The sequence below is a fragment of the Pieris rapae genome, chromosome 4 (assembly GCF_905147795.1).
Source record: "Pieris rapae chromosome 4, ilPieRapa1.1, whole genome shotgun sequence".
NCBI classification, from domain to species: domain Eukaryota; kingdom Metazoa; phylum Arthropoda; class Insecta; order Lepidoptera; family Pieridae; genus Pieris; species Pieris rapae.
Window position 1 is genome coordinate 8,345,093 of NC_059512.1, and position 12,240 is coordinate 8,357,332.

At 32.7% G+C, this 12,240-nt stretch overlaps 1 protein-coding gene across 5 annotated transcripts in view; it reads left to right on the plus strand.

The window, feature by feature from the left end:
• The window catches only part of LOC111003070 (collagen alpha-1(XVIII) chain), a 64,724-nt gene that overhangs the window by 41,909 nt on the left and 10,575 nt on the right, over window positions 1–12,240 (plus strand). Inside the window, exons 4-15 of one of the 5 annotated variants that reach the window (XM_045627936.1) lie at window positions 6,169–6,231; window positions 6,307–6,321; window positions 6,718–6,750; window positions 7,363–7,392; window positions 8,182–8,215; window positions 8,507–8,538; window positions 9,815–9,877; window positions 9,974–10,108; window positions 10,223–10,387; window positions 10,492–10,662; window positions 10,991–11,108; window positions 11,356–11,445. In XM_045627936.1, coding sequence (XP_045483892.1) covers window positions 6,169–6,231; window positions 6,307–6,321; window positions 6,718–6,750; window positions 7,363–7,392; window positions 8,182–8,215; window positions 8,507–8,538; window positions 9,815–9,877; window positions 9,974–10,108; window positions 10,223–10,387; window positions 10,492–10,662; window positions 10,991–11,108; window positions 11,356–11,445 — 949 coding nt within the window. The remainder of the gene's footprint in view (window positions 1–6,168; window positions 6,232–6,306; window positions 6,322–6,717; window positions 6,751–7,362; window positions 7,393–8,181; window positions 8,216–8,506; window positions 8,539–9,814; window positions 9,878–9,973; window positions 10,109–10,222; window positions 10,388–10,491; window positions 10,663–10,990; window positions 11,109–11,355; window positions 11,446–12,240) is intronic. The other 4 variants (XM_045627938.1, XM_045627937.1, XM_045627940.1 and 1 more) reach the window with 4 other exon arrangements.

Here is a 12,240-nt window from a genome sequence, read left to right on the forward strand (position 1 = left end):
ATGTTTTTAAATGCAATAGCTTTAATACATCTGATCGGCTGAAATGAGTGAGTTAGGCCTATACTAACTTTTTTCTTATAGGGGGCAAATGCACAGGAAGATCACCTGATGTTCACTGATTCCGTCCATGGACACTGAATCTGTTTGATTTGATCTTTGATATTTGGCTGGAAATCTTCCACAGTCCGTTTCATAAAACATTTTCTTTTGCTAACCAGCGACACACGCAGATTCCACAGGAATCGACTCCCAGTGGGGCTCCCTGTGAGATACGACCTTCAAATATTCTAAATTCGAGCGTACTCGTCCCTCAAAGGTCGGCAACGCACCCACAAAATATGGGTGTATATGGGCTGCGATGACTGCTTTTTGGGCGTACCGCAGCCGTTTGCGAATTAAATTTAAAAAAAAATTCCAGAGGGCTCGCGCGTGCGTTAACAGCATTTAACTTTCGTGATTTAACAAGGCGTAAAATACAAGAAAGTTACAGCGGTGGTAACCCGTTAAACTAATTTTTACATTCCATTAAAACTATCCAAAAGAACTAAACCAAGGTCGCGCCTTTATATGGATATTGAGAGATCGAAATTCAATACAAAAACGTCGTGGTCGGTATCGCTATTGTAAGCACAGAGCCTTTTGAAATAAAAACAGTGTTTATCTCTTCTATCATCCTTTCCAAGCAATCCTAAGCAATGTTTTTAAAGAGACCATTTTAGACGCACATAAAGTAATAATAATAATAAAGTAGATAGTAGAAACGCCAATTTAATGGAAATAATTTTAAATTAATACTCGTAAAAGTTCAAATGTTTAAATTTCACAAAAGCAATGATATTAAAATTGAACTGTCGTTTCCAAGTAATATTTAACATGAAAAAAGCCTTTTTTTAAATAATCTAGTAAAATTTTAACAATGTCGCTTAATTACATCTCATATAGTAATTGATCAAAAACATTTTCTAATGAAAGCAAATTAAATTTGTCAAAGGTTAAAAGTCTAGACGTAGTCATAAATTAAAATATGTTTTGGTTTTATGATCTGACACCATTCGCTTATTAGCTCAAGGGGAAATTTTTGCTTTTTTATTGATTTTAACATCGAACATTTTATTCGACAGGATGCAATAAATTTTTGACATTAAAATAACAACCCACGGAGCAAATTAGATATACAAATGTATGCATTTTGACGCTGAATTGAGTACAAACGATTGTGATATTAAATTAGGTGGTGATTACAAAGTGCCCGATTATCTCTTCCAGTTAGTATGTATGTAGTAGTATGAAACATTTAAATTATTAAATTAAACATTTAAATATTTAAATTATTCTTTTATTCAAACAAAAATAAATAACACAAAAATATGCAGGTGTGTAATATAAAGGTATGTAGCGGGCGGCCTTATTACTAACAACCGATCTCTTCCAGGCAACCCTATTATGGGAAAATACTAAACAAAAGAACTATGAGGGGTAAGTGCAGGAAGTGTATAACCAAATCTTACAAAAAAATAATAGAATCTTAATCTAAAATTATACAAAAAAACAAACTAAAAAGCTAATCTCACGGATTTATATAATGGCTACAAAATAATAAGAAATACAAGAATTACAATTCACGATTTGAAGTTCTACGTACCGCCACTGGTTCTATAAAAAAAATGTTGCAAGAATAGTGTTTAAATACAATTAATAAACCGTACCTATTCATCTCTATGTAACTAAGATCTTATATTGCTTAAAATACTGGGCGTTAAAAAACAGAGAAATTTCCTAAATACCGTTTTTAAAGTGAGCAAGTAAAGTTAAATAGAAACAAAAATAAGACTCATACATTCTCAAAATTCATCACAAAGCTTGACATTTGAATACAAAGTGTTGCCATTTTAATTTTACTTCACGGCTTCGTGGAGATTTTATGGGTAGGTTCAGTGAAAAGTTTTTGTGACATGTCGGAAATTTATGTCTTAGTGGGAGTCTTAATTTATATGTTTTGTTGTGTGTACTTTTGAAATATATGAGTTTTATTTTACTCACACTTTTACATTGTATAATTCAATGCTATTTATAATTATCATACTTATATCATGGTTTGATACCCAAAAAATATGAATTTTGTAACAAAATTTACTGTATTTGATATTCCTAATATCATAAAAAAATAATTTCATTTCATTTTGGTATACACTGCTGTTGTATTAACAATAGTTCTAAAGCTTGAATTTAATAAAAGCTGTATCCAGTACGTCAATATTACTCATGAGACAATATCATCCGACTTATGTATGTATGGGACTATGTCAGAAGAAATCAAGTAAAACGATCAACGGGAGTAAAACCTTATACAAAAGACGTTAATTGACATGACGGATCATGTCGCGTGTTGCTGATTGGATTACCCTGTTGACCAATCACAATGAAACGAAATGCGTCATCGTTACGTCATATTCGTAGATAAATATAATATTTTATAAAATATTGGATTTTATGTAGTTTAGTTTTTACTTTGTTATAACTAAATCATTGCATTTTCTACATCCTTACGTACAACAACTGATGTGTGAGAATTGTATTAATACGTAGTTTATGTTAGGGAGCAACTCGCCTCAACTATAACGTGATTTGCTATCAAAACAAACGTCACAGTGCACCTGAGATATTGTCTACATCGCACAAAAGCCGCTTATAGGTAGCACTAAGAACAGTTTAATAGAAGCTAGTCCGACGAGAATCTGTATCAAAAAATAGATAAAGCGTATCAAAGCTAAGAATTAATAACATTTAATTTTCCATATATTGTATATATATGCCCTTTTTGGCTGATTTGTTGAACTAAGCACAGAAATAATGTATTATTTTATCTTATTTTGTTTTAGAACATAATATATTAAAAAAACTTTTTAATTCACGTTCTAAAAATTTTAACGGTATGAACAGTGAACAGGTGCATGACTTCCTCTCTCACGAGGTCGTGCATTCGCACCCCGGCTGCTAAAATTATTTTACTGTCCCTGCATTGGTTGCTCATGTGGTTAAAAAGACATCGTTAGGAACCCACCATCGTCTTAGACGACATCTGTCAGGCACCTACTGATCACCTATTTCTTCCGATTCCACCAATAAATTATTTCAAGGAAGGATTTTTATTGAAATCTCTTTAATAAAAATTATCACTACTGACAACTTCTTTATCCGTTGTACTTTACCGTAACTGTGCTAATAATGTTTCTCTACCAACTTTGGCATTGTTGAATAAGAATGTATAAAACATTGTTAAACTCCAAAGTTTCTCTTAGGTAATATCCCCTTACTTTATTTTATATTTAATAGTGATTCAACTTACTAAAGTCTTGAGTCCAGACTGTTATTAATGAAGTCGGCAATTATGTTTCATGATAAAAACACCGCTTATAATTCTTCCCCTATTTTTATCTCATTAACTGCTTCTAAAGAAGAAACGTAAATATTTTAGCGTTACACAAAAAGTTATTCAGTCCTGAATAATGTATATATAAACAAAATATTTAAAAATCCGGACACATCTAAGAACCGAACTTTTGTATTGCCAACGCCAAAACAAAGAACTGTGTTTGGCCAACGATTCTTTACTTTTAGCGGCCCCGTCCTTTATCATTAAATTTTCCAATCTACGGATTCTGTAATCAAAATATCCAGATATAAACACGAAAATCACATAACAAATACTTTGTTTTACCTAATTTTCGTATAATTAAATAATTAGTTCCAAAAAATATCATAGACACGATCATAACAATCCCAGTTATACTCTCAAATACATGCGTATACACACCGCTTCACTCATACTAATTTTCTTATAAGATAATGTGTGTAACACTGAAATTTAAAAAAAAATAATTAAAAACTTTTTTTTTAATATGGTACACCATGCACCACGGAATACTTGTTTTTTAGTTACCAACAACACAGGGCCTCTAGTGCGAGAACTAGCGATATATTAATGTTTTCACAAACCCTTGTTATAAATGAAGATTTAATTATTTGCAGGTAATTCATATTATTCGATGTTAGTGTATCGCCTTGTGTTGTATATATTTTGTATTTAGTTACGAGCGAAATCTATCCAATGTCTCATCTGCACAAATATGGTTTATATATGACCATTACATAAAATACCTACTGGTTTAAATTGATTTCGTTCATGTTCTTTAATAACACATGTCACGCACAAAATTTTGGCAATGAACAAATATATGGAGGATCATTTATGGAGAGTATCGTGATATGAATATTCTCCAAGTATTTGACCTCTTGTGTGCTACCGGAATTATGTAAGAAAAGAGAATCTAATAATAATACTACTACCAATATCAATGTGACGACTAACAATGTATTTCTTATTCTATTTTTGAAAAAAATTGTGAGATAGAAAAAGTCCCTGGACATGATGGCAAGAGTAGAGTAAATAATAATTTAAAAAAAATAACTATCGACAGAAATAAATAACCTATATATTTGAACCCTATGTCTAAAAAGCGAATACACAAAGCCGTCAAAATTATTAATCGATTTTCTGTATAACCCGATTAAAGTTTTTACAATAAATATGCCAGTTTGGTTTTTGGATCACTTTATTAGTCTGCGGTCACTTAATATACAAAGTATATAATGGCGCTACAACCTTTTAGGTCTGGGGCTCAGATTTCTGTGTCTGTTCCGATGACATTTCGAATATGCAAGTAGGTGATCAGCCATCTCCGACACACATTGCCGATTGTTTAAGTCATGCCGGTTTCCTAAAAATTCACCTTCCCGAACCAGAGAGTAAATTCGCACATATACATAAAGTCCATTGGATATTCGATATCCGAACCAAGGGCTCCAGTGATGACTCTCGCATATTGTACCCAGTCAAAAGTCGGTTCAAATATAAAGTATACCAACATTAATATTTTTATTAAAGATACTTTTAGTAAAACTCATATCTAATAACAAAGATAAATAAATCACTGTCACGCTGGGAAAAAATTGACGTGTAAAGCTGAGGAACTAATATGTAACGTTCCCGATCATATTGTGTTAAAAATGGCTTAGCGGTCAGATTATGTATCGAAGTATCGTTTTACAATATCGGTGATCACAGCTAAAGGGTTAAGGATGAATTTCGTGGAAAAAAAGATATTTGCTATATTAGGAAAGCTTTTCTACATTGGATTATACGTATCTATATTCGTAATTGACACTTTCTGAAGATAAACGTCGCCATGAAATCGGCGACATAAATCTATGCGTCTGGGTATAGATAGTATAAGTAGTAGAATATAGACTTCTCACTTGCCTATAAAAAAATAATTGTTTATATTGATATAACGCCATCTAGCGGAGAAACTATCAAATTCTTAAACACTGATTTATCAATAATAAAGAATTGAAATTGAATAATGGTTAAAGCTATGTATGAGTATAAGATACTAAAACCGGGTAATAGAAAAAGATTTACTTTCTAATTTACAGAGTAACCCTGGTAACCGCAGCCGCTAAACTAGTACAAAATATAGTTACTTTAATTTCCTTTAGTACCTCAGTATATTAAAGGGAACGGATATTGTATACGTTAACAATATTTTACGTCACTTCTGCAGCTCATAAAACACGTTGTGTATCAAATCTCTCCCGTAATATTGTAAAATATGCTATTTTTATTACATTTTCCATACTTGCTCCTAGAGTTTTATAGAATGGGAAACGTATTCAATCATTTTGATATTGCAAACGACTGTTCAAGTCTGAAATTGTACGCAGCACATATTTTCCCGGTATTTTAATAATCTACACTTGTGTATAAAGATATTTGATTGTTTCATGCATTGAATAAGCTGAAAACTAATTTGAAACATTATTTCACCATAATAATCTCTGATGTAGGCTATGGAATATTTGAAAAAAAATTTTACTCAACGTAAAAAAAAAACTCAACCAAAGTGGCCACAGTTTAATAAAAGACATTGATAGTGGCAAACAATCTCTGGCATACCAGGTCTAACTATAACATAACTTCGAAAAATTTTTCTCTCCTTGGTTATACAGATTTTGTGAAAGTGATCTTTGACTATAGCTTTATTAACAATTTACCAATGAAACAATGATACCATATACCATACCATTTTAATTTTTTTTTTATTGCAGGGTGCGATAGAGACTTTAAAAATTACCAATGGTGGGGACGGTATTTCTGAAGTCTGTTCAATTGTGAGTATATAGACGAAAAATATAAAATACTTTTTGATATAACATATTATATATTAACATTATTTTATTTTACAGGATTTACCGGCTAGCGTAAGTATTTTATTACTTAATGTTTGCTTTACGAAGCCTTATTGATTAACAATAATTACCTAAATGCAAATGCTAAGTTAACAACTGCAATCTTCAATGAATAATCCTATATTTTTAACAGCCAATGTGCATACAACTAACTACAATAAAGTCGTAAGAGCAGTTCCGATTATTATAAATACCGATTTTACCGAACAGTGTAACAGACTAGTTATAGCAACAATACTTGCTCATTGACAAATAAACTTTAATTAGCTATCGAAATAACAGCTAAACAATCTTATTTTTTGACCAAACTTTAGTCGTTATTAACCAAAATGTTTATTTGTTATACCTATATAACATTACCTTTCGAATCTCTACGCAACTCTTTTTAATAACAGTTTTCTTTCGTAGCCTCCAGGATCTTTGGAACTCATCACTAATAAAGTAAGTTTCATTTTAACCTTGTACAATTGTAATACTTAAAATCTTCCCTCTTCCTTTTCTTATGTAGGTTATATCGATGAAAATGTGGAAAAAAGTTTAATGAACGATGAATGCCAATCGGAGGGGTTTAAGAAGTTAGGGCTTGGAAAGATAGAAAGTCTTAGCAAGATTTAAAAAAAAAGAAACGTTTTTAAAAAATTCGACAAAACATAAAAATTAGTTAGTATATATTTACATAATTTTATGATGAGTTAAGTCAAGTATAAATTTATATATATACCAAGATTTTTAATTCAATTTTGGAATATTCCTACTCAGAGAGCACTTATCGTTTCATTAAATCACTTTAGTAGTCGCCATATACCCCCCCATGCATTTTTGGAGGAGACATGAAGTCGGCTTAATTATTCCCAATAACATTAATTATTTCCCTTTCGTCGGCTAAATACATTCAAAATATCAGTCGTAAAATTTTCTATAGAAGATGTATCTGTTAAATGAGCTTAGTATGAAAAAATCACGCGTAGCAGTAAAGACTGGTTTTTTGAATGCAGGTGATTGTAATTTTAAAAAGCATGTTAATACTTACTTTAATAGCAAAAATCCTTCTAGGACCATCCGACAGCTGAATACCTTAGAGCAGTATGTAGAAATTATATTAATTAACAGTCTGTTTGCTTAATATTGATGTTCTGCCTAATTTTATGCTTTATACTGTATTCGGCAAGTCTCAATAACTTTATAACATTCTAAAGTGCATGTAATGTCTTGTTTGTTTGGATTTTTTTTGGGTGTATTATGTATATGTCGCAGTAATGTAGTTAAATCAGAGAGTTCATTGAATCTCTAGAGAGTTAATTAAAGATCGATATTCAATTAAATCGCTTCGAAAACGTTTAACCTGCAGCCAGCGTGTTGATTATAATATAAAACAAGATGGCGATCACGACAACAGCTTTAGAGTCTTTCTTTTGGCAAACGTTAGATTGTTGTGTGAGTGGGTTTTTGTTTCAAAACTGTGGTCTTTCGTGAATTTGTAACATAATGAAATTGTAAACATAATTATTTCGGTGTAATCGTGAAGAACTGAGAGCTTGAAAGTTCCATGTTTTGTTTTATTGTAAATGGTTAGGATAGATTAGGTCAGTCTTGTTACCATGGAACTTTCTGAAACTCGTTAAACGTTTCGTTTTCTGACGGAACTTTAGCGATTTGTTTGAATATCGATCTTTAATTAACTGTCTAGAGACTCAATTAACTCTCTGATGTAACTACTTTACTGCGACATATACATTTAGGAGGCTAAATGAATCTGTAACGAGCTTGCTTTATAAGTTATTGAAATTGGCCACCATCGCTTACGCTTTGCAGTGTTGCATATTATATAGAGTGACATTTGGTCGGTATAAATAATACATAATTCATTTTCAGTTTAAGGATGACCTATATGCCGCCTCTGATTCTGGTTAGTATTATAAATATAGTATTTTTAGGTCATGTAGATTATATCTCACTAGCGGCCAGTCCCAACGAACGGTTGGGTTTTAATAAATATTTCAGATATATGTTACTTAGAGCAGTATTGGCATTGTTTAGATTATTTTTTTATGTAATAGGAGGCAAACGGGCAGGATTGTTACCTGATGTTAAGAGATACTTCTGCCCATTGTCACTTACATTGCCAGAAAGTGCTTATGTTATGTTATTAATAAAAAAAATTATGTTGTTATGTTACATTATTTAATATTTATTTCAGATTCGGAAGAAATAGGAGAAAAGGGCGAAAAGGTATTTTATTAATGTCTCTCGTAATCACAGTTTCACAGAGCTAAGAAAAAAAAATCAGTGGTGCTACAACCTCTTTAGGTCTTGGCCTCAGATTTCTGAATCTGGTAAGTAGGTGATCAGCCTCCATTGCCTGACACACGTCGTCGACTTTTTGGGTCTAAGACACGTCGGTTTCCTCACGATGTTTTCCTTCACCGTTCAAGGAAATGTGAAATGCGCTAAATGTTTCACAGAGCTATCTTTTCCAAAATTTTGCAATAACTTATCATTTATATCTCTCGCTTTTTATCACATACATTTATTTTTTGAAGGAATTCTGTAAGTTAGCAATAATTATTTAGTAGAAAGCGGTGTTTGACTGGTAAAGGGTGTACATTCTACAATCAGTTTATATTGCTATTTTTGTATTTAGTAGATGAAAGATTGTATTGTAATGCTACAAACTCATTAGTCTGATCCGATTTCTAAATCTGTTTTGTGATCAGTATTTTCAATCTAATAGGCAAGTAGGTGATTAGCCTCCAGTGCCTGAAACACGCTTTTAACTTTTTAGATTTAAGACATTTCGGTTGATGTTTCCTTCCCCGTTCTAGTGAATGTTAAAAGCGCACATAAGAAGAAAGTCCATTGGTGCAGAGCCGGGGATCGAACCTACAACCTCAGGGTTGAAAGTCGCGCACTAAAGTCACTAGGCCAACACTGCTCAGTAAAAAGTATTAATTTAACAAATACTTAATTAGAACAGTTTTGGCGTGGTGATTAAAGGTGTGACAAACAATCCTAAGGTTATCCTTTGAAACTCCGTTCGCAATTTTTTTATGTGCGCAAAAATCACCTGCCAGTTTACTTCTGATGATGTGAGAAAAGCTAATCACCCAAAAAATATCAAATATACACATGCAATATGACTCTAGACTCATTAATGTGGTAGCTTCTGGAAGAAATATATAATATGTCTGTATCATGTATGTAATGCCTGTCCAGTACCAATATATTTTACCCGATCCGATTTAACATTGAGTTTTCTATAGAAAAAGAGAAAAGTAGATGTAAACTGATATCGCCACTTATGGACATTTACACTGGCAGAAGGCAAGTCCGTAACCGTCTTTGTAGTAAATAGTACGCACCTACCCTTGTCCGTACAGCATTATCAATCTTATTTCTTAGCAACCTTTCTGGATTTCTATCCAAATAAAGAAGTCATAAATAATCTGTATGCTTAAGAATACAATATTAACATTACGTCTATATTAAAAAGGTATTGATGTTACAGGGAGATAAAGGAGATACTGTTATTGGACCAACAGGACCACAAGGACCGAAAGGAGACACAGGGGTAAGCATTTAACACTTTTCAATTTATTGAATTATAGAAAAATCTAATAGTATTTTGTTACCTTCTATGTGCCAATAAACAAAAACATTTTTACAGGCGTGTCATTGTACAGAAAACGATGTATCCAAGATACTTAGGAGTGTCGTAAGCAGTGTGCCAGAATTGCGTGGTCCCCCTGGAGAAGTCGGGCCACAAGGTAGAGATGGATCTATTGGAGAACCAGGAGCCCAGGTAATAAAAACGGTTTTAGGAAAATCCTTCAATCATATACCTACCTGTCTCGTGGTTGCGTTGCATCTCATCTTACGGCATCGGTACTAAGTTAAAATTCTCATTTTTGACTAGGGTGATACCGGTCCAGTTGGGCCTGCAGGCCCTAGGGGAGAAAGAGGCGAACCAGGTGATCCTGGAAGAGATGGACATAGTGGGCCTAAAGGTGACCCTGGAAAAGATGGCGCTAGAGGTCCTCCGGGTCCCCCTGGTCCAGAATGTCCCGCACGAGTCATAGAGGTGATTGTATAAATAATTGTAGAAACAGTGGACTTCAAGTAACAAAAACTTTGTCACATCTTAAGAAACACTAGAACAAATATTGTCAGGGATTATGTTGACAGAAAATAGAAGAGACAACAGTTCCTGTGAAGGGTGAGAAAGGTGATTTGGGACCAATCGGGCCGCCAGGAGATGCTGGCATTAGGGGGATCGATGGACAGAAAGGAGAGAAAGGAGAGCAGGGAATGAAAGGGGAGAAGGGGGATGAAGTTACAAAATACCTGACCTATAAGGTACGGATAGCCTTAATATGTAATCAAAAATAAATAATCTTGATTAAAAAGCTTACTGCTTACTGGTACATAATTAAAAACCAAGTATTAAAACTTATAAAATATTATAAACTTATAAATAAATTAATAATAAGATAACAGTCAAAATGTAAATCTGTTTAATGCACTATTTAAATGAAGTATTCCTTATTATTCCTTAGTACTTTTCTGTCTATCAAACTGTGTTTAGGCTTTAAAGAAATGAGACAGATACTTTAGTTAACAGTGTAGTTAGCTTGATTTAGCTTTAAGGGTTAATGTTTTACAAATCTTTGTATTTTTTTATCAGGGCTTGGATGGTAAACCAGGAGTTAAAGGTGATAAAGGTGCACCTGGTGAGCGGGGTTTGGATGGAGTTAAGGGTATTCAAGGAGAGAAAGGGAAACTTGGGAGCCACGGGAATAAAGGTAAAAATAATTAACTGTAACGTCTACACTTATATAATGTCCATAGGTATAATTTCATTTAATGCGTACTTTAAATCAAAAATGTTGACCATTTTGTCACATACACCCAGAAGTTAAAGCTGTTAATAAACTTTTTAATTAACCTTTAAATGCATTGTTTATTTGAGTATGCAGCTAAGTACTAATGTGTTTCCTTAAACCACTTTTTTCTATAAGATACAAAATATATTAAAATTTCAAATTGTAGGAGATAAGGGAGACAAAGGTGATGTTGGTGCACCAGGATCGCCGGCAAAATTGTCATCAATACTAGATGCAACAATAGATCCTGATGAAAGTAAGTGCTAAAATGCAGTTGGATTTATACAATATTTTCAGATCCAGTCTAGTACAAAACCATCGTCACTCGTAAAACTATCATTATTATTCCAACTTACACTGCGCTAATGCGCTAACTATTACGCCCAGATATATTTAAAAAAAAATACGGCTCATGTGTATTCCTTACATTTTAAATTAGTTGATTAATTAGCTATTGAATTTTGAAAGCAGGTGTTTAGGAATAAGTTTACGGGACAACTCTACTATAAACTTATGTGATTTAATTACGTTTGAAGTCGTGATTTCAATCAACAACCGACTTGACAACCAACAACAACAACCAACAACTTTACGGTTGTTTTATACTAACAGCAGTTTTTTGTAATTGTAAAATCGATTTAATATCAAATATTTTATTATATAAAAAGTTTATTAGAAAATCTATTGAAATACAAAATACACATGTACGAACAATATTTTAACAATTGATACACAAAAATATTTATCTACAAATAAACCTAAACAAATTTTAATATAACACAACTTCAGTCATGTAAAAATAACGTAAATATATTGTATCCCAAATATTTTGTAGCTACTATTTACCTCTATTAGCTTTGAACCCTATCCCGACCCGACCTATTGTCCCTACTTTATGTTTTGTCCTTATTTCTTATGTGCCGTAGACCGAGAGGCATTATCGGCGTTCAAAATCTCTGGCTAAGCAACCGTATATTGAATGCTGGTCATGTCATTTTTCGAACGGATGAACCATATCAAGGGTCCTTGAGATAACCCTTAAGGTTATGGC